At 34.1% G+C, this 21264-nt stretch overlaps 3 protein-coding genes and 1 long non-coding RNA gene across 15 annotated transcripts; 3 read left to right on the top strand and 1 right to left on the bottom strand.

Annotated features, from left to right (window-relative positions):
- Positions 1 to 29: 29 nt before the first annotated feature.
- LOC114176630 (probable protein phosphatase 2C 28) lies at positions 30 to 5296 on the top strand. Of its 8 annotated transcripts, none has more exons than XM_028061730.1 (8): positions 30 to 171; positions 958 to 1023; positions 1272 to 1319; positions 1943 to 2113; positions 2614 to 2862; positions 2947 to 3220; positions 4225 to 4379; positions 5087 to 5296. In XM_028061730.1, the coding sequence occupies exons 1-8, from the start codon at positions 148 to 150 to the stop codon at positions 5219 to 5221; spliced, it is 1122 nt and encodes a 373-aa protein (XP_027917531.1). In that variant the 5' UTR covers positions 30 to 147; the 3' UTR covers positions 5222 to 5296. The 8 variants fall into 8 exon arrangements, with proteins under 8 accessions (XP_027917531.1, XP_027917533.1, XP_027917532.1 ...); XM_028061732.1 differs by having other exon boundaries at positions 1946 to 2113; XM_028061731.1 differs by having other exon boundaries at positions 1275 to 1319.
- On the bottom strand, positions 3056 to 12865 carry LOC114176629 (histidinol dehydrogenase, chloroplastic-like). Of its 3 annotated transcripts, XR_003603033.1 has the most exons (15): positions 12625 to 12860; positions 12496 to 12548; positions 12316 to 12388; positions 12120 to 12221; positions 11803 to 11904; positions 11598 to 11669; positions 11465 to 11527; positions 11279 to 11320; positions 10013 to 10072; positions 9801 to 9911; positions 6734 to 6904; positions 6291 to 6381; positions 5736 to 6027; positions 5372 to 5603; positions 3056 to 3217 (listed from the first exon to the last, which is right to left on the bottom strand). XR_003603033.1 is itself a non-coding variant. In XM_028061729.1 (14 exons), exons 1-13 carry the CDS (start codon positions 12715 to 12717, stop codon positions 5750 to 5752), a joined length of 1311 nt encoding a protein of 436 aa, XP_027917530.1. In that variant the 5' UTR covers positions 12718 to 12865; the 3' UTR covers positions 3105 to 3217; positions 5736 to 5749. The 3 variants fall into 3 exon arrangements, 2 of the variants coding, with proteins under 2 accessions (XP_027917530.1, XP_027917529.1); XM_028061729.1 differs by lacking the exon at positions 5372 to 5603 and having other exon boundaries at positions 3105 to 3217; positions 12625 to 12865; XM_028061728.1 differs by lacking the exon at positions 3056 to 3217 and having other exon boundaries at positions 5288 to 5603.
- Positions 12866 to 13144: 279 nt separating this feature from the next.
- LOC114179684 lies at positions 13145 to 16943 on the top strand. Of its 3 annotated transcripts, XR_003603516.1 has the most exons (6): positions 13145 to 13267; positions 14818 to 15642; positions 15718 to 16048; positions 16140 to 16243; positions 16338 to 16428; positions 16515 to 16943. It is a non-coding gene; the product is annotated as an uncharacterized LOC114179684 (long non-coding RNA). The 3 variants fall into 3 exon arrangements; XR_003603515.1 differs by having other exon boundaries at positions 14818 to 16048; XR_003603517.1 differs by having other exon boundaries at positions 14818 to 16048; positions 16518 to 16943.
- On the top strand, positions 13264 to 14807 carry LOC114179683. The gene is made up of 2 exons (XM_028066095.1): positions 13264 to 13820; positions 13914 to 14807. The coding sequence occupies exons 1-2, from the start codon at positions 13791 to 13793 to the stop codon at positions 14583 to 14585; spliced, it is 702 nt and encodes a 233-aa protein (XP_027921896.1). The 5' UTR covers positions 13264 to 13790; the 3' UTR covers positions 14586 to 14807.
- Positions 16944 to 21264: the final 4321 nt, after the last annotated feature.

Raw genomic sequence — 21264 nt, forward strand, 5'->3', positions numbered from 1 at the left:
AAGGACACTTGCACATGGTGTTTCAGAAATATATACATATACCAGTATCACCTATTGCTTACCATGCTTCTGTTTCTTTCTCGGTCTCAACAACAGCCATTGTTATTCCTCAACTTCTGAAATCTGAACTCAGCAAAAGACAAAGTCATGCCTCAAACAAATATGATGAAGGTACGTACGTAAGCTGATTTCATGCAAGAGGTGACTTAGTATGTAAGTAAACACCCCCTCTATATTTTCGTAATTCTACTGGTAAAGGATGAAGCATGTATCTGTATATTCATCATGGGTTAAGTCAACAGCAGATTATATGCAGTTAAAAAGTCCAAGATTATGTGAAAGTGAATATGGAGATTCAAAACATGAGACTTTAATAGGAGACTTAACTTGGAGCTTGTCTTCTGTGAAAGACATCCACATCATTTAAGATGTGAAAGAGAGAGGAAGGAGACTTATATTTGAAACAGAAGAAAGAATGTAATTATTTGTTGGAGAATGGAAGCAACGGACAGGGTTTTAGTTTTATCCATTCAAAATATTTGAAAGTTATTTCTAAAAGAAACTATTTCCTCCCTTCCATTTATTTCCAACCAAAACTTTATCTAAAGAAAATCTAGATATTTTTATGGGATGGCTGTAAAAGAATTAAGTAAATACAGTAAAAAAAAACAAATTACAAAAGTAATATTGCATTTATGTGACGGGGAAAATTATGTCTCTTTATCCATCTAAAGTTGGAGACATAACGCATATCCATGTGATGTTGGATGAACTCAAACCTCTTCCGTCACACACATACAAAACTTCATGTGTTCTAAATCGTTATTTTATGCAATACTTATGTAACTTTTTCTTAAACAAAAGCTCAAATTTTATTTAGTACAATCCAAATAAATATTTATGAAGCATCATAACATGTTCTGGCTTGACATTTTTTTTTTGTTTTGTCTTGAGCAGGCCAAATCTAACTTGCATAAAAGAAAGTCATCCTTGATTAGTGATGGACATCCTTCTGCATTCAAGGTATATCAAGCAACTTTTATTTATCGTATAGCATTGTTTGGATGTGTTTGAAGAAAAAAAGGTATTTAAATTTTAAATACTTAGTCCTTTTAGTTATAATTATTCATTATTTTTAATCATTTTTATTGTCTACATATATCATTTGAAACGTATAGTTCTTTGGTGCAAGGACACTCAGGATTTTAAACCTCCCCTGAATTTAGGACACAGTTAGTACCAATGTTCTGATATAATTCCTTTTCAATTAGAAGAGAATATCAAGAAGAGGAAGCTATGTAGACTCTTTTGAAAGAAAGGTTATCCTCTTTCATTCTCGTTCTGTGCATTCTCATCTATAATATAATATAATATTATATTATATATACACGCACACGTGCAACCAATATACCAAATCCTTCAATAACTATTAATACTATAAATATTAACTATGAAAATTATAAATATAATACTTTTTTATTTATCTTCAGCTATGGATTTTCTTCAAACTTAATACATCATGTCAACAAACATTCAAAACACTTCATACATCAAATCAAGTATAACTCAATCGATTTAATGTGACTTAAATGCATGTTATAGAATACTAGCGCCCTCTTAATAAGTATTAAATTTCAATTTAGAACTTCAATCATAACTCATTTAGATTAGTTGTAACATAAAGAAAGCATGATGTTGGAGTATGTCCCAACCATATATTATTTCAAAAGCTTATACTGCATTTTCAGATCATCATCCTATATTTTGTCACCTGTATTTATCCCCTAGCTGTCCATTACTTATTTTGTTGGTCTGAACAAAGTTTCTCTTTAAGATAAATTATTAGGAGTATCCTAAAAACCCTAGTATTGTGATTGATTGATTTCGTTTGTGGTGCACCTTCATTATCTTTGCCAGCAAATTTTTACTTTGCATTTAACAGCAGCCAGAGGGTAACACTATTAGAGAAGAAAACTATAATGAAGATGAAGATAAAAATGTTATTGGTAAGTACATGATCAAAGAAAAAGCAGGAGGAGAATATGATGCAGTGGATGACTATCAAGATAATGCAGACTACTTACCAGAAGATAAAGGTCCAAATACTACAGAGGTATCCTATCTTTATCCGATGATATCCTGTCATGATATTTATTCATACAACTTTTTTCTGGAAATGTCTCTAAAGAACATCAATGTAAGCAGCAGGTTATCCATCGTATCACGCCAGATTTCTACCATGATTCTTGGACTATGGTGATTTATTCCAGCTTCTTGTTACATAAGCAAGCTGTTTAAGTTTTGTGCTTACATAATCGTTTCAAGCTATTTATATTTTCTGCATAATTGTTTCAAGCTCTTGTGGGAATTTTACAATTGCTTTCAAGTACAATCATTAAAATAGGTTAGGTATCTACTTGATTTTTATCAGTCAACAGATTATGAGAAATAGCTTTTGCATCTTGAGCCTATGGTTAACCATTTTAGCTTCTCGTTCTCTACAAAACTTCATTCCCATGCATGCTCTCACCAAAATCAAATGATCATGGGTAAAAGACAGGGATTTTATCATCACAATCTAACATAGGAAAGCTTGAAATTTGTTAAACACAGGAGCAACCTCACAAGGGTATGGTCACAAGATACTCGGATGAAAAAAATAACCCTTCAACTCGACATTTCATCCATGGATATCACTTAATACAAGGACAGATGAACCATGGTATGGAAGACTATATTTTCGCTCAACATAGGAATCTCGATGGTTATGACTTAGGATTGTATGCAATATTTGATGGTCACTCCGGTCATGAAGTTGCAAAATACTTGCGAAACCATCTATTCGAAAATATACTGAGTGAGGTATATCCTTTAGTAACTGTTATATTTCAGTCCACACCATTATTATTCTCACTAATATTTGTTTTCTTAATCATGCATCAATAGCCTGGTTTCTGGGAAAATCCAGTGCAAGCTATTAAGAAAGCATGCAAAGCAACGGATGATGAGGTTTTAGAAAACGTAGCTGATTCACGTGGAGGATCAACAGCAGTTGCAGCAATATTAGTCAATGGAGTAAAGCTACTGGTAGCCAATGTTGGTGATTCTAGAGCAATATCATGCAAAAATGGTCGAGCAAACCCACTTACTGTGGACCATGATCCAGAGAAGGAAAAAGCTCTTGTTGAGAGCAGAGGAGGTTTTGTGTCCAAGAGACCTGGTAATGATGAAATAAATTCATCAATATCTATAGACTTAAAACTTCAACTTTTTTGCTCATCCAAGAAAATAAGTTAGTTTTTGAATAGCCAAAAACTACTTCAGGGCAAAAATTAAAATATTAGAAATTTAATTCTGGAACTTGATAACTGATATTTAAATTTTAAAATTTAATCGTTAACATATACATCTTCTTTATAGTGCCAATATAGAACATTTTTTCTATCTTGTACATGAGAACAATATTACTAGTATGAGAACAGTATCACTAGTATAATGATGATACATGCTTTTAAAGGATAAAATCTATCTCTACACGTATCCTTTAGTATTAATGCTTGATAACCCGCAATTGTCTGCCTGATATGCTTGCCCTATTTCTAGTCATAGGCTGCATCTATTTGTCAAATATTGCTAATATGAATTTTCAATATACCATGCCTCCGTATGCACAGCAGTGCCTACTACCAAACTACAGCTTATTAATTATCGTACAAGATTACTCTACTGCACTATTTTGCAACATCCAATCACGTAATGTAATTCCTATAACTTGTAGGATCATGTAGACTAAACATGCATGCGTGAGGCTCAACATGTTATGTCAACTGCACAATTTGATCTAATTTAGGAATCCAACATTTGATTTGTTCCATGTCATGTTAATGTAATCTCACTGAAAATATCTGTTAACGTTAGTAGCTTACCCTGTCCTCCAAATGGACAAGCCTTCCCTCGCCCTAAACTTTTCTTGCTCAAAATTGTCACTGTGAGACCCCCTTTTTCCTACTTTTGGTGCATTCACCAGTGACTTTATGTTTCTAGGGTTATAATATAGACATCCTATAATTTTTTTCACCTACCTTTTGGCCTTTCTTCTCATTTGATTTTATTTATATTTCCCTTCGTGAACATTATCTGAATTGCCAGTACTGAACATTATCTAAATTGCCAAAATGACTTAATCAGGGAATGTATCTAAATTGCCAAAAATGACTTAATCAGGGAATGTTCCAAGAGTGGATGGACAATTAGCAATGACAAGGGCATTTGGAGATGGAAAACTAAAGAAGCACATTACGGCAGAACCGGATGTGACCATTGAGAAGATTGATGAAGACACTGAATTCATTATTTTGGCAAGTGATGGTGTGTGGAAGGTACGAGAATATTGCATGCATCTTATAATTACAGATGAACACACTTTGGCTGAAGTAGAGCAAGCATAAACCTAAACTCTACAATTTTAAACCTTTAAAGAAATATAAAGTTAGATGCAAAGCCAAAAATATAAAGGATAAGAAATATTGAAAAGAGGAATAATTTCATATTTCTAATCAATTGCTAATTCATTGTAGAATAACTGAGTGAGATTACTAAGCAAATGGTCAAAAAATTAGTTTAGGGACAAGAAGAAACATGGAAGTATGGTGAAATGAAATACATAGCATGTCATGCCAAGTTCATTTGCATATTTTTATGGTCAAAAATTAACCTATATCATACCGAAACATACAATTCTGTATGTGCTCATTGGTGCCAAACCAAATTCTAGAATTTTCATATTTACCGACTTTACACTTAGCTCCAGCAACATGGTCTGAACAGTAGGAAACAACCCTAGGTTTCTTCGGTCCTTATAGTTCATTTTTCTTCCCTTAATCACACACGAGAACCATGTCATCTGTATTTTTAAATTTCTTATATGTGGAGAAATTTATTTTCTGTATTTATACATGAATTTTATTTTCGTTCAATCCAGATCAAGTAAAAATACAAATATATTAAATCATGCAATTACATGCAATAACGAAATGACATGTAAGAACCTTGATCATGAGAAACAGAACTGGCCCCTGTATCGCAGGTGATGACAAATCAAGAGGCTTGTGACTGTATCAAGAATGTGGACGGTGCGGAAAAAGCATCTAAGAAGTTAATTAAAGAAGCTAAATCTCTAGGAAGCTATGATGATATTTCATGCATAGTTATAATGTTCTAGCTTGCTATGATGATATTTCATGCATAGTTATAATGTTCTAGCTTACGTGCTCAATAATGCCCCTGCTTTCATGAATTTTTGCCTTTGTCTCCTGTATATTATTTTAAATTTCTATAACTCAAGGAAATGTCTTTAAAATATGTGAGTTACCATGAACGGCTGTTTAACTCGCTACTACATATTGGATGTTTCTTTATTTGGTCATCATTCCCTTCACATTAGGACTTGCCAAAACTTTTACCCATCATCCTTAACAGAAAACCATGGTCCAACGTTTTTTCACTTCAGTTTCTCTGAATTCTAGCTTTCAAATATGGTATCAAAGCTCTTGAGCACAGTTCACTTTCTCCCATACGATCCCTCCAGAAACTCAACGACGACTCTATAAAAAAAATCAATTTTCACCAAAATTTAAAATTTCAATACCCATTATGGTTACATGACTTAAAATGGCAATTGCTTCTGTACTAATTTTATGTAAGACAAATAATAAAGAAACTGATAGTAGGCTTACCGTAAATTATCATGTCATGATGAAACCTGCCTGCCTTCTATGTCCTTAAGTCTTAGGGTAACTGCCAGCTTGTGGGCATCGAGACCTTCAACTTCTGCCATGGTTGCTACATATGGCCCAAGTTTTCTGAGGCCTTCTTCTGTGAGAGATTGCACTGTTATGTATTTCAAGAAAGAATCCAATGAAACACCACCATACATCCTTGCATAACCATAAGTGGGAAGGACATGATTTGTCCCACTTGCATAATCACCAACGCTCTCAGGTGTCCACGGCCCTAAAAATACAGACCCTGCAGAGGCAACAAACAGGCACTTAAAGCTAGATCTTGAATCTAAAGGTCAAGGAAAAAACATCAAAGCGCCTAATACATGTTCAAAATTACATCTACGTTGGCTAGACAGTTCTTTTAAGAAAAAGGAAGATGTTTGCAATTGGCACCAAGTTCAATTCTGAGCAATATATGAGAGTGCAGATATAATACGTACGACTAGCAACAAAGTCATCTCCGAAACCCCCATCATAAGAGCAACTAACGATATGACAAAGCCATACCTGCATTCTGAATAAAACCCTCCCACTTCTCTGCATCCTTCACATTGACAATTAGATGCTCAGGTGCATATAAGTTTGAGAAATTGATTGACTGCAACATGAAAAAGAAACAACAGGTTCTGAAAAACCAGCAAAGACGTAATAAAGATGTTGATTGAAACCAAACTAACAAGAGGAATTAGCATTTAAGTAAACATTGTAAATTCAAGGATAACGAAGTTATGAATTATGGCATATGAAGAGATAATGCTACAGCATTTTATGAAAACAGGATTAAGCATACAAAGTTGTGTCAACTACCGAAGCACATATATAAAAACATAGGCATAGATAAGCCTAACATCTGTGTTAATTTCTACGGACAACTTGTTTTCTCTCTTGCTCTTCACTTTGTTTTTAGTGGAACTGAGAATACATGGATGAACTTGGGCAACACTACTGACCTCAAGCATATCATGTGCATGAACAATAAAACTGTGGGTCAGGGCTTTAGCAGCGAACTCTCCTCTTGGTAGACTCTGGCACTGCTTGCTGAGTTCCTCCTCTATAGCATTCAAATCCACGCCTTCACCAGCAATCACAAGCACAACCTGACTATCAGGGCCATGCTCAGCCTGAAAATCGTACAGTAGTTACAGACACATCAGCATTATATAGAAGGGACAAAAAGTTCTTAGGCCGGTGAATAAATACAAAATATATCTTGTTTAAGTGTAAATGCTTGCTAGTATTGATAAGCATATAATGTGCTTGTCTCTGTACCTAACCAAAAGACATGTTTGTCTTTCCATATTTTTCAAATTGTAAACCATACGGCAATTAAGGAAGAAGACATGTAAATAAACAAAATTTCAGATCATTTCAATTAAATAACCCATGTTCATTGGAGTAATTATCAATGGATGTAACAAAATATATAAACCCAAAAGATGTAATGCGATTTGGACCCTAAATGTCTAAATGATGGTGGAAAAGGCTAAATTACACTAGCGGTATGTATTTTTAACTAAATGCCTATTTTTTCTTTAGGCGATATCCTAGTAGTCTATTTTTTCTTTTGGCGATATCACCTTGTAATCTATTTTTTCTTTTGGGGAGACACTTGGGGACAAATAGATTGATACAAAACACTATGAGATTGATACAAAACACCATATGTGCTTAAAAGCGAAGAGCATAACGAAAATATTCTTTGGCAGTGTCACTTTCTAAGAATTCTGATCGTTTTGTCAAATTCAGATTTAATTTCATGACGAAAAGACATGAAAAAAAAAATGTTCATATCGACCGTTGATTAAATAAACCCAAGTTTATATGGAATATTTATCAATGAATGTAACAAAATATATAAACCCAAAAGATGCAATGTAATGTGATTGGAAGTCAATGGAGGAAAAAGCTAAACTACATCTTGTTTCATATTTCTTATGAAAAGAAGATCTAACTTATACTACAAGACTTGAGGTGTGTTAAATTCAAGATCGATTTTCTCCGATTTTGATAAGTGTAGATGACCCAATTTATCATGCGAGTTTGGATAAAGAAGACACGGCGGAAGAGCTGTTTTCAAGAAAATATAGTCCTCTGGATTCATGATATATGTCAATCAGCCGACCTGTAGCATGCTTGTACTACAGAAGAATTGCATCAAATTTTAAAGAGTAATTTAATGACTTAGTTAATCAACTAAAAGAGATTAGTCTAAGGACGGTTTAAACAAGTAGAGATTCTAAGTTCAATGAGGAAGAAAGAGAGATTTGTCATACTCCATGAGAACCATCATTACGTACATGAGAAGCAACTTTGCTTACGATACAGTGAGGAATCAGAAGAGAACAAGGACTTATTTCCATAGATATGGTTAATGATTAGAAATACCTAAATTGACTTTCACAGATTAAAAAATGCAAGTTGTTGAAATGATAGGGTTGAAAATTGAGCTAGGCTGTTTTTAATCTAAAATATTTATGATATTCTTCACAAAAACGATTAATTTAAACTCTCCATCCGGGAGGACATTTGCTACTTTGTTAGGAAAAACAATACAAAGAGTAACCAAAGATATGGTTAATGGTTAAAAATAACTGTATCAATTGTCCATAGATTCTGACTTTCACAGATTAAGAAATGCTACTTTTTTAAATGATAGAGTTGCGGGAAATTGTGCTAGGCTGTTTTTAATCTCAGATATTTATGACATTCTTCATAAAAAACTTTGGTTCAACTCTGTCAATCCGGGAGACAGTTGCTACTTTGTTAGGAAAACCATACAAAGAATAGCATTACTCTTGAATATGTCCCAAAGTCTTACCGTTTGATCATTAAGGACATTCACTTCGACCACAACGTTCTCTCTTACTGCAACCCTCTCTTCCCTGTGTGAATAACATTACAAAAGATTCAACAGGAACAAGAAGACTTCCACTTTTAGGGGTTGGAACAGGAGAAAGTCTTGCTATCAAGCTCTCCATTGAAGGAACTTCCTGACTAATAAGAACTTGATATATTCATGATCAAATTCTGGATTCAAAGCATGAAGAACCATCATTACGTACATCTTGTCTAACTTCTTAATTTCTTCAAGTAAATCAGTTTCAAGGAACATTTTCAGTTCCTCAACCCCCTAAGCTTCCGCTGTAAAAGAGATCTGTTTAAGAGATGCTAATTTATTGGAAAACTAAGAGCTGTTGAATATCATTAGCATAGATACTATTAGTCTTCTTCCAAAAGGAGCTACATGTTTTAAAGGTTCAAAGGGTCCCCAATAGTGGAAGACTGTACGGCCGGAAGAAGGCAACAAGGCAGCTGGAGGGATGCGGTTCTGTTGTGGTCACCCGCGGGCAGTGTGTGAACTATACGCCGGTGACTAGACCGTGTAAGGAAGCTGTGCATGAACGCGGGTGTAGTGGATGCAGTGTGTGAACTATACGCCGGTGACTAGACCGTGTAAAGAAGCTGTGCATGAACACGGGTGTAGTGGATTTTGCCTTCACGACGACCACAATTGTGTCTCACTTGAGGTGATCCAGATCTGGTAGTCACTGGAGAAATTGACACTGGCCTCCAGCTGCTGGAGACAAACTTTGATACCAACTTGGGCGGAAGTGTCTCAGAAAAATGCTTCAGGGTGAGCTTTCAGCAAATCTATTTTATATATGTTAAAGTCTGAAGACAAATACCATATGGCTGAGTGAAAACACCTAGGTCCCTATATGATTGACAACCACATCCTAAACATCTTTTACAGAATAATCTAGAAGACAACAGCAAGTCTCTTTTCTACCAGACATCATTATTCATACTGAATTGTGTTTTGGAATAATTAACATCATAATGCAGAAAAAAAAAAGCTTCAAGAAATTAGAATTAGTTATAACTAAATAAATTACAAGAGCATGAGATACCTTGCTAAGAGAGTAAAAAAAAACAGATAATCAATTCTCACTATGAGTGTAGATAGCCTCTCATTTACCATATTTACTATATAGAAACATTTAGAGCTAACTAAACCTGGGAAAGCAAATCGGCAGCTACATGACGAGGTATCGCATGCTTGTCAGCAATAACTAAAACTTCGGATGGACCGGCTGGCAAGTCTATTGAAACCATGGCTTCACTGTTCTGCAGAAGATTTTGAGCAGTAATGCAAAGCAGGAAGAACTATAAGATCTGAAGAGTAAAGCACTATATATAATAGAAAAAAACAGCGCTTCACAGCTCACTTGCAGAATCATTTTTGCAGCTGTGACATATTGGTTTCCCGGGCCAAAAATCTTCTCAACCTACAAAAGCATTATCACAAAACTCAAAATCAGAAATCATGAAAAAGATTAAAACTATGACGTATTTAAATTTTTGGGTTACAAAATAAATGGAGAAATTTCATATAATGTTCTGGACTCTTTACAAATTACACATTACATTTAGTAGATCCTATAAATCTGGAATATGAGCAAATTATAACATAATACCCAAGTTGGTTTTAAAACAAACCAACTTTTTTTCTGTCTGAAACTACTTTAAAATACTACTTTAGAACTATGATGTATTTAAATTTTTCGGTTACAAAATAAACGGAGAAATTTCAAATAATGTTCTGGACTCTTTACAAATTAGACAGTACATTTAAAAGATCCTATAAATCTTGAATATGAGCAAATTCTAACATAATACCACAGTTGGTTATAGCGTTTTTAAACAAACCAACTTTTTTTCTCTTTGTGAAACTACTTTAAAATACTACTATGGTTCCGTTGTTTTTCTTATATCATTTTTTTATTCAACAATCCAAAAGTTTTTTGTTTTCATGTTATGTTTTCTTGTGTTTAAAATAGATTTGTAAAAAGCTTTCTGGTATGCAAAAAAGAAAAAAGGTTTGCGAGAGTAAGATTAAACTAGGTTCTTTATAGGTCTGATTAAATTGTAAATACCCTCTTTTTCATAGTACCCATTCTATATATAATTCAATAATTAAAGAATACATTAAGACGGTCAGCCTATCAGAGGTAGTGGGGGGAATTCAAGAATATAAGGGCTTTACCTCGCTAAAACAGAATAAAATATACGAACTGGATCAGAAAATGAAGAGAGATTCTTTATTACTTGCTCGGAAACTGAATTACAGGTTTTCAAGACATCTGTACTCTCCCCAACAATGACCAATTACGATACCCCTCCCTAACTCTGTCCCCCTTTTTATAATATTTACCTGATCAACAACCAACTTACTGTAGTTAGCTATTAGTTATTTCTGTTACAATTATAAACGGCATCATCCCTTGTGTCCCTCCTATTTTGCTTAGTGTAGACATACCTAACAGGAGGTCTCAGCTCCTTATCAGATATAAAAAAATTAAGTAAATCAAATCCAAATACGATAACATGCAATAGTAAGAAAAGAAATGAGCTCAATCTAATAGCTATAAACAATAAATGAACGGAAATTTCAACAAAAAAACAAATGAGATTAATGAGAAACGCGGATCTACCTTGGGACAAGTTTCAGTTCCCCAAGCCATGGCAGATATGGCCTACAGTGTCAAACAATGTCATATTAATGATTATTTAATCATTAGTACAAGTACACAAACATAAAATTAAATTAAACATAAGGACATTAATTTCAAACTATTGAAACAGATAAGACAAGGGTGAAATTTTATCATGCTTTAAACCTGAGCTCCTCCAGCTTTGAGGATGTGAGTAACCCCTGCCTTCTTTGCACAATACACTACCTCCTGCAGAGAACAACATTGGTCAGAAAAGATACTAACCTTAAATATGTTTTCATACAATACAGATGAGTACCTTGCATATAGTGCCATCCTGAGCTGGAGGAGTAGCAAGAACGACAGTTTTACATCCAGCAATCTGTGCAGGCTGGCATATAAATAAAACAATCAAAGATTAATAAAATCTGATAAGAAGATGATGATGATTATTATCAACAATCCCGATGCCAATATAGGATGGAGAACAATACATAAACTAATTATAAATAAATTTAACTTACAACTGAAAGCATCAGGGCTGTTGAAGGTAGTACAGCAGTTCCCCCTGGAACATAAAGGCCCACAGTATTAATACTTCTTGAAACTCGCTTGCATTGGACTCCCTGACATTTTCAGAAAACTCAAAATACTAACATAAGACAGACAGACAGACGGACATGAAGTTTATTTCAGAAGGTATTTTATTTTGTTAGAGCTCGAATTATCTCCTGGCAAGATAATCCTACCAGAACCTACTCAAAAAGAAGTTTCAGAAAAGAAGAAACACCAATGTCCACTAATGAAAAGTGAATACGTTAGGAATAAGATATTATCATACTTTGATGTTCTCAACATTTGTTTCTGGAGTCCTCTGAGCAGCATGAAAGGCATATATATTGCTGTAGGCGATATCGAAAGCTTCCTTAACATGCGCATCAAGCTGCAATGAAATGCAATGCACAAAGTCAAAATTTAATAACTTGGATACTTCAAACAAATAACGGAACGGTGATAGGAACAAACAACAAAAATACCAGTGGATCTGGAAGGTCGGCGACAAGTTGAACAATGTCATCCAATTGAACTTTGTCGAATCTCAAAGTATATCTACAGAAATACGGAAAGAATTGTAAGAAGTTGAAAATGATGGTAACGAGAGTGACAAAGAGGAATGAAAAGAGCAAAGAGCAAAGAACAAAGAAGCAGGAACTCACTCTTTGACAGCAGCATCGCCTCTTTGTCGAACATGGTCAAGAATGGGGTTGACCTGCAAAGATAAGTACGAGAGATTGAAAACGACGGTGAGAAAGAGGGAAAGTGTGAAGGGACGGAGAGGGGCAGACCAGAGAGAAAACAGAAGTGAAATCGATACGAGGACGAGCAATTAGGCTACGAAGCTCAGTGTCGTCCAGTTCTGACAATCTATACGACTTCATAATAACCCACTCAAGCAAGATCAGTGACCACCAACCACAACGCAAACCAAACCCTTCTTTTCTTCTCTTTACTTAATTTTGCCTAGTTTAATTTCAAACTTCACTCTTCCCTTCTCGTGCGCGTGCATTCCACGCGTGATAAACATACATCTTCGAACATAATCCAACACCAACGCGCTACTTTTTGTAGTTATTGTCTCCCATTAAATTGTATAAGTAATTGTATGGCCCTAAACTAGACGAAAATATATTCAGACATACTTTTTTGTACTCAGATTTTACATTAATGACGTGGCATGATAGTTTTAATTTTTAAATAAATTTTTATTTAATGAAAGTAAGTGGTGCACGTGTGGGAGTTGGAAAAGTTTTTAAGCAAAGACAAACGACACAAAAGCAAATAATAGAGGGAAAGAATTGTTGGACAGAGAGAAGCAAAGAAACACTTTGTTTGGATTAGAGGAGATAATGGTGACGAGAAGTCCTCAACGGCAACCACCGGAAGCCACTTCCATTGTTCCTTACGAACATTTGTCCACACCGTTTTATTGTAAGTTTGTTGTGATTCTGTTACACCTTTTTTTCCCACCGTCTTCATTCATCATTAATTTTTTTTTGGTAAAGTTTTGAGCTTTGGGGGAAAAAACTTGTTTTTTTTTTCGTTTTTGATGGAAGTTTGTTTAAGTGATTTGGTTGTGTTCTCCCCAGTTTTATGTGCATTTGTAGTGGCCATATGTGTAGTTTCCTATTGTGGTGTTCTAGATTGTGGGGCTTTAGGCGAAAGAAAATTTTTGAACAAAGCACATTTGGGGATTTTCGAATTTTGATGCTTGTGTGTTGTTGTTTTGATTCAAATTTTGTGGTCATTTAGTTGATGGTTGTGAAATTTATGGGGATTCAGGAGAAGGGCCTGTGCAATTTGTGGTGTTTCACCGGAAGGGCATTGGTTTTCATTGGTTCTAATTTAGTGGTGTTATTGTGTGTTGTGTAAAAAATGTGTTTTGCTTTGTGTTACTATTTTGTACAATCACATTGAAGGCTATTTTTTTGCAGTACTAGCATATGAAAACGTTATGACTGGTAAATTACGATGTAATGAGAAGGTATTGGCATGATGTTATTTGTATATTTTGTTGGGATTATTTGTGTTAAAAGTAAAATGAAATATTAATTTTTGGCATTTCATTGATTATTAGGCTCGGTTGCGTACATTTTGTTACACAAAGTGCATTGTCGAAATAAATGGATTAATCTTGGATAGCCATCGTGTAAGGATTGAGAATACACCATTCAAATGGTGTTTGCACATAGGAAAACCATTACAGATATGTAACCCTCTTTTGTTGGAGATGTTGAAGCGTTGGTTACCTGCTCACGAATCGTTTCATGTGATGAAACGATCTATTCCATTCAGTTGTGCTGACATTTGCATGTCTTTAGGATTGGGCATTTTTAGGTTAGATGTTGAATTTGTTAAAAATGTTTGTGAGGTGGTGGGTTCACTTATGAAAGACAAATTATTAACAATTGAAAATGTTATTGAAATGATTAAGAGTGTGGTACAAAGTGACTTTGATGACGTTGATAATGCATTTCGTTTGTATATTTTTGTTTGTTTTGTGATCCTTTACTTTTCTAGGAATTCAAAAACTGTTAGTAATACTCCTTGTAGTGTTTTAGACCATATAGACAGATTGTTAAGTTATAATTGGGGTAAAGCAGTTCATAGTTATTTGGTTAAGAGTTTAAGTCGTGCATTTCTGGCACTTAGGCAGACGGAGATTTGCCTAAGCGGGTCAGTAACAGTTTTGCACGTACATAGTACTTTATGTAATGATTATTTGTTATTTGTAGAATATTTAAAATGATGTAATATACAATGTTGTTTGGTGTAGATATGGGGTGTAGAAAGACTTTGTTTGTGTGGATCAGATATATAGTTAATGTTTCTAAGAATATTGGCCTGACCGGATGTTCACTTAAAGTCAAAACATATTGAGAAGTTGTTCCAAAAGAGCCAAGTAAAAGTTCCTACAATTTTTGCTTTATAAAAATGTACTATTTTTTAATAGTAAGTTGTTATATGTTGTGTCCATTTAGATATTTTGGGAATGAAGGTTGAGAGAAGAAGATCATGAAAATGAAATGATTCGTATAGCGTTGCAACTTGGTGAAGAACCACAGTCCAAAAAATCGCATGTCAATGTAAACTTGGCATCGACGAAAGATTTGTTAAAAAAGTTGAGAAATTATAGAAGAGGCCTACAGAAGATAAAGAAGCACATGATGGTATTGCGTGAGGAAATATTGTCTCGATGTCATGTTGGGGATGAAGAAGGTAGGCAAGACGTAGAGGGAGAATGAGGTGATGAGGTTGTGGTTGAAGTTGGTGACCATGAGGATGAAGTTCGTCACAAGGCTCCAATTGTTGTTGAAAGAATGAATCAAGACGATGTTGGGAAAGCTTTTGATTTCAACTCTGAATTTGATGTTTCAGCGCTTTAACTCCTAGTTCCAAAACAACCATCAATTCATGCATTTGAAGTTGACTTCATGAAGTTGTATAAGATTGTTACTTATTTCGGTGTACCTTACAGGTATTACTAATGTTTTGTTTATTAATGTTATGAAATGATTAAATAAACAAATATATCTGTAGCTAACATACTTAAAATTGTAGGGTAGTGGCCAATATAAATGAGCAGATTTTAGGTATCTCTGAGTGTTGAGGTTTTAGTTCAGGAAAAAAAGGTTGACAATATGATAAGAAATCTTTTAAGATGTATTTAATGTTTAAAGTTTTTGTTAGCATGATTTGTAAATAATTTTTTGTAGGATGTTTTGTTTGGTGGAAGCACAATGATGTACTTTGAACGACGAAAATATGATCATATGAAGAGAATAGCTTTCAATCTGTTATATACGGTATAAAGAATGTTTAGTTATAAATGAATTAGCTTTAGCTTACTTACAAATAACTAATGTTCGTTATGAATGTAGACTTATATCTTGCACGACTCACGCAAGATGAAGGTTAAGAGACGACAATGGACATTGAAAGAATATGAGCCTTAATTTTGTTCAACACTGATTTCGTTAGAAGATATTTTGGTTGCAGATGTTGTGAGATTCCTATGTTATTTATTTATTTTTTGTATTGATTAGTCACAAAGTTTATGATAATATTAATTATGTTATGCAGTTGTCTGCCCCAATGGTGCATGAGGATCATTAGTAGTGCTACGTTGTTAACTATCAACAGAAGAAGTTGTTTGTGTTGGATTCAATTGGGAATTCAAACAAAAATCGTAAAAGAATAGACAATGCTATTGTAAGCATTACAATTTTGCAATATACGTTCTTTATAGGTATTCATAATTCTTTACTTGATTGGTTTCATTATTGCTGTGTTGACATGGTAGGTTCATAATTTGGAATTGCTTTTTAAGATGTTGTTGAAATGTAAAGATGACGAGGGATCAAAATTTGAAGTCCAATGCGACATAACTTCGATTCAACCTAACTTGTTAGTGTTTACATTTATATTATTCAACTTATTTTAGTGTCATTGTTGTTCAAAATTTTTGGATTTTAAATGATTTGATTTTGGGTGGTTGTAGATATGATTGTGGTATTTTTGTTCTTCAAATGATGGAGCTGTGGGATGGTGAAAAGAAATTTTATGGCAATAGCATGCCTAATTACACAAATGTAAGTTATAGTAAGTTAAAGAAGTAAGGTTTTACATATTCTATTTGAATGTCATCTATTGAGTAAGAATTTGCATATTTGTTTAGCAGGAACAACTATAACAGATAAGGCAACAATACATTTGGGATTGGGTACTAGATGTTGAAAACATTCACAAGCAAGAAGTGCTTGAATACTACGATTTATTTGTTAGAAGTTAGGTGGTGGTGAAATTTGTTGACATTGGCAACCATTTACCAAGCTCATTATGAACATCCTGAGTGGACGGATGAGGCTGAATGACAGGCTTCAGTGTGGCTTGGACCAATTCATTTGTCGGTTCACATATGTTCGATTTGAAGATCTATTTTTCAATTAAATGTATTTCCATATGAATGAACAACGTACTGAAGAATCGTTATGATTTAGGTAAAATGATATAAAAATTTAGTCAATACCTTGACAATGTTTCGGACAATTATGTTGAGGTAGCAAAGTTTATCTCTGTGATTGAAAGTTGTAACCTGTTATAAAGAAGGAACATTATGTTCAAAAGGAAATGTTGTATATTGTTATAATGTTAATTTTGTTATTGAAATATCTGACTAGGGAAATTATATTTATGGTGTTTAAAAGAAAAATTGCTCCCACTTTCAGATTTGTTCAATATTCTAGATGAAGTGTGACTTTTCGGTGCACACTAGCCCATTCGGTGGCACTTGGATCCTGTTGTTAGTAATGCAGAAATTAATTCAACGATGTGCTTTAAATACATAAGATGTTTTTTCTAGAGTGACACCTTTACAGATATTGGCATATCGTCTAGGCCATTTGGGTTCCATTGTTTCACAATACATGCCACAAAAGGAAAGATAGTTGTGTTGTTACAACTTCCTAACTGGGTAGCATTATTAATGTTTTCGTCCTTAACAAGACCTGTCAATAATAGTTTCAATGACTATTTCATGCCTTATTCAAAATAACAACAAATTAATTATTTGTTAACAAAATCAACCATGAAATTTAATGAACTTCTCCGCCATAACCAATGATTTGATTTAAAATCTCGCTCATAAGTGGCAACAACAATATCTCGTGCAAATTCTTGAGTACTTTGTGTGTCTTCTCTATCACGGTTAATTATGGCAGCTTGGACATTCCTTACAGGTCCTGGAATAAGTTTTGTTGAAGAATTGTATTTTTTAAGGAAGGAGTCCAAATCCTGTTATTCTACATCAAGTCCCTCCTACGGTTCCATGGCCACAAAATCTACATAAATATTGGGGTCATTGTGTTAGAATCTTTAAATATTGGGATCTGATTTATTGTGTCTGTTATTTAGGGTTTGAATAATGGTTAATGAACTTTTTTCACCACAAAAATTATAAATTATCCAACAAGTTTGTTCTTTTAATCAAATAATAAATTGTTTAATAAATTATATTTTCAAACACCTTGGTCACGATATAAACATTGTCATGGAACCCTTTGTTGCACTTAATAATATTTTGTTGGCTAAATAATTTGTTAGTGAAGCAGCACATGACGTGAATGAAGAAATCAATAGTGATATTGCACAAAATGACAACGAATATGACATTGTTCCAAAAGTGCATATGTGTTTTGATACGTTCGATGCAGTCAAATATTTTTACAGAAATTATGCTATAAAAAGTGGCTTTGGTATTAGGATAAAAAGTTTGATACGGGGAGCAAATAATGAAATAAACTACATAAAGCTAGTTTGTTCTCGTGAAGGAAATTATGTATCCTCCATTCCTCTAGAATTGAAGATCGTACCAAGCCAAAAAAAATAATGCCAAACCGGTATTATTGTTGGAAAAAAGGAAGGAAAATGGTACAAAAAGAGCATTGTTATTGAACATAGTCACGACATTAGTCCAAAAAAGTCAAGGCTAATACTAGGGGTGGCAAATCGGGTTGGACTCAACGTGCCAGCCCGTCAACCCATGTTAAAAGGGACAGGTTGGGTTGAAGATTTTAACCCGTCAGCTCGTTTTTGCCCGTCCTGTCTAGCTCGTCCTAGCTTGTTGGCCCATTTTAAAAAAAATATAATAAAATCAATTAAAAGATTAATTTTTCATATTATATTTTTAAATGTGTAAATATATAATAGTAATGTAATTTAAATCATTAACACCTACAAATTAAGTTTCAATTATTAGTTATAATGGAATAATTTAATATGTAAATTTAATAATTATTTTAATTTATCTAATTAAAACATGGCTTAAATACCTTTTCGTCCTCCTTTTCGTACTGTTTGTTGCAGATGGTCCTCATTTTTGTCAAATGTTTAAAATGGTCCTCATTTCGTAGTTCTTGTTTAATTTAGTTCTTTTGTGTGACGCCGTTTAAATTAGTAACGAAGCATTGTACAGATGACATGTTTGTATTACGTTGAATTGTGGTATATTACGTGTACAGTACAACTATAGTAATTAGATAGTTGGGGATAAATAGGTGAGCTAAGGTTTTGAAAATGAATTGTTGGGCAGAAGAAATTTTGACAATATTCCCTCCTCCATTCCCAATTCGTGTTGGTGCCTTCCTGTAATCTTCTTCCTGCAATCCTATTGTCTAGGTATGTCACGGTCCCAATCTTCTTCCTTTACCTCTGGTTCTAATCCTTGGAGGCAACCGTGTTGTAGCACTTCCTGCAATGTTGGTGGTTCAACGAGAAATTGATTAATCCCAAGTTATAACTATGGAGAGATGACAACTTTGAAGATGACAAGAACACCAAAGAATATTGGTATAAAATTTTGGGGTTGTCCCAATTACAAGGTGGGATTAATTGTACAGTCAATTTTTTTTTGTTAATAAAAAGTTAGTTGCAATTTTTGGTTTATTGATTGATAGAGTGGTGGTTCCAATAATGTGTGTTGTAACTTCTTCAAATGATGGTGTGAAGAAGATGTTGATGAAAGGGATGTCATCATCATCACACAAAGGAGGCAGATTAATGATTTAGAGAATTGATTGAAGGTTGCTGAGAAGAGGTTGCAATTAGTAATAAGGTTCACTTGTATTCTTATTGTATATTTTGTAGTGTTGTTTTGTGTAATATTTTAAAGTCCAATCTGTTTTGTACTATTGTGAAATGAAGAAATGAATTAATGTGGTTATGTTGATATTAGTCCCAACCCTTTGAAAATAAAATATGTATTTGAGCATTGAACTAAGTGATATTGATGTAAGCCTAGAAAAAGTTAAATTGAACTATGTTTGGCAAAATTGAAATTGAACAAAGTTTGGTAAAAGTGAAATTCAGCGAAGTTTGGCAAAAGTTAAAATACATATAATTTCCTCCTAAGGTTATCCAATTCTACATTAGAAATGCAAAAAATAAATAGGACGTAGACAATCATGGGCATGACCTCCTAATCTGCAATTTCATCCTAAACTGCTGACATGGTTCGTCTGGTGCTGCTAGTGGTGTTGCTTGACTTTCATTCACTGATTGTGGTGCCTGAGTTGCTTGACTTTCAACATGTGGTGCAGTTTCAGCAGGGTCAACATCCTCAGCATGTGGTGCAGTTTGCGCATGTGGTGCAGTTTCCTCAACAAGTGGTGTAGTTTGCTCATCCACAGATTTTTCTGTTCAATTGTTCTGGTTATGGCCAATCAGACAACATATGCTACATTTCTTTCTATGACCACCTTTGCTTATTTGTGTGTTATCCTTCCTTAACTCCCCACTCTTCCAACCTTCTTTTTTTCTTGGGTCTTCCTAGTAAAATCCTCTTATGTGGTGGGTGGACGTCAGAGTAGGGAGTTCTTTCCCATAGGACGTAACCATTTACGTGACAGATGATGAATTGATATGTTTCTTCGTAGGTGGACCTCCTGAACTAGATTGGTATGAAGTCCTCAGTATTGACATTGATGAAATTTATTGTTGCAATAGCATGACAGCAAGGGATAGCAGTCAGAAGCCATTTTCTCCAGCTGCAATGTTGAGCATCCACATTGACTGTGTACTTATCTTCAACCATGGATATGTGCCTCACTTCAAATAGTTTGTCTCTTGACCAGCTGGAAAAATGTGTTAATTAGTATACATATCAATACAAGAATAAGTGGAATGTGTTAGAAAGAAAAAAACATAACCTTGGGATCCAATATTTGGTTAACTCTTTTTCCTTATCAAGTTTATTAAGGACCTTAAGGCAGATGTTTCCTTCAAAAGTTGTAAACTTTTTTCTCTTGGTGGCCCACATTCATTAAATAAACTTTGATTTCCTCGAGCATTATGATTATGGGTTTGTCTCTAGCATCCAAAATGACACTATTAAATGCTTCACTCATATTGTTGACAATTGTGTCACATATGACTCGACCACTAAATCTAGATTTAGAACAGAACCTGCATCAATAATAGTGTTAGTATTAAGATGTATATGAATCAGGTATTTGTACAAAAGTATTATAAGAAGAGATAACTTGGAGGTACATCAATTAGGTATCTGTAAGCATCAATATTAAGCTCTTTAATTGTTAACATCACTCTTTCCTAAGCTGCGTGTGTGCCCCTAGCAGCCTTCCACATAAGTATCTTTAATTTCTGGCTAGAGAATCTTTTTCTGAAATTTGCATACAGATATCTCATGCAAAACCTATGCTCAGTAGTAGGTAATAGGTCGTGGATGACATGCACTAATCCCTGTGCAATGATGAGATTATTAATATTTGCAAAATTAAAGATAAATTAAGTACTTCAAGATAAATTAAACATACCTTTTGTTGGTCAGACATAAATGTCATTGTCCCACACATGTCAACACCTCCAAGATCACCAATAAGCAATCTAAAAACCATGTCCAAGTTTCTTTG

This window comes from Vigna unguiculata, chromosome 3, assembly GCF_004118075.2.
Source record: "Vigna unguiculata cultivar IT97K-499-35 chromosome 3, ASM411807v1, whole genome shotgun sequence".
Lineage (NCBI taxonomy): Eukaryota > Viridiplantae > Streptophyta > Magnoliopsida > Fabales > Fabaceae > Vigna > Vigna unguiculata.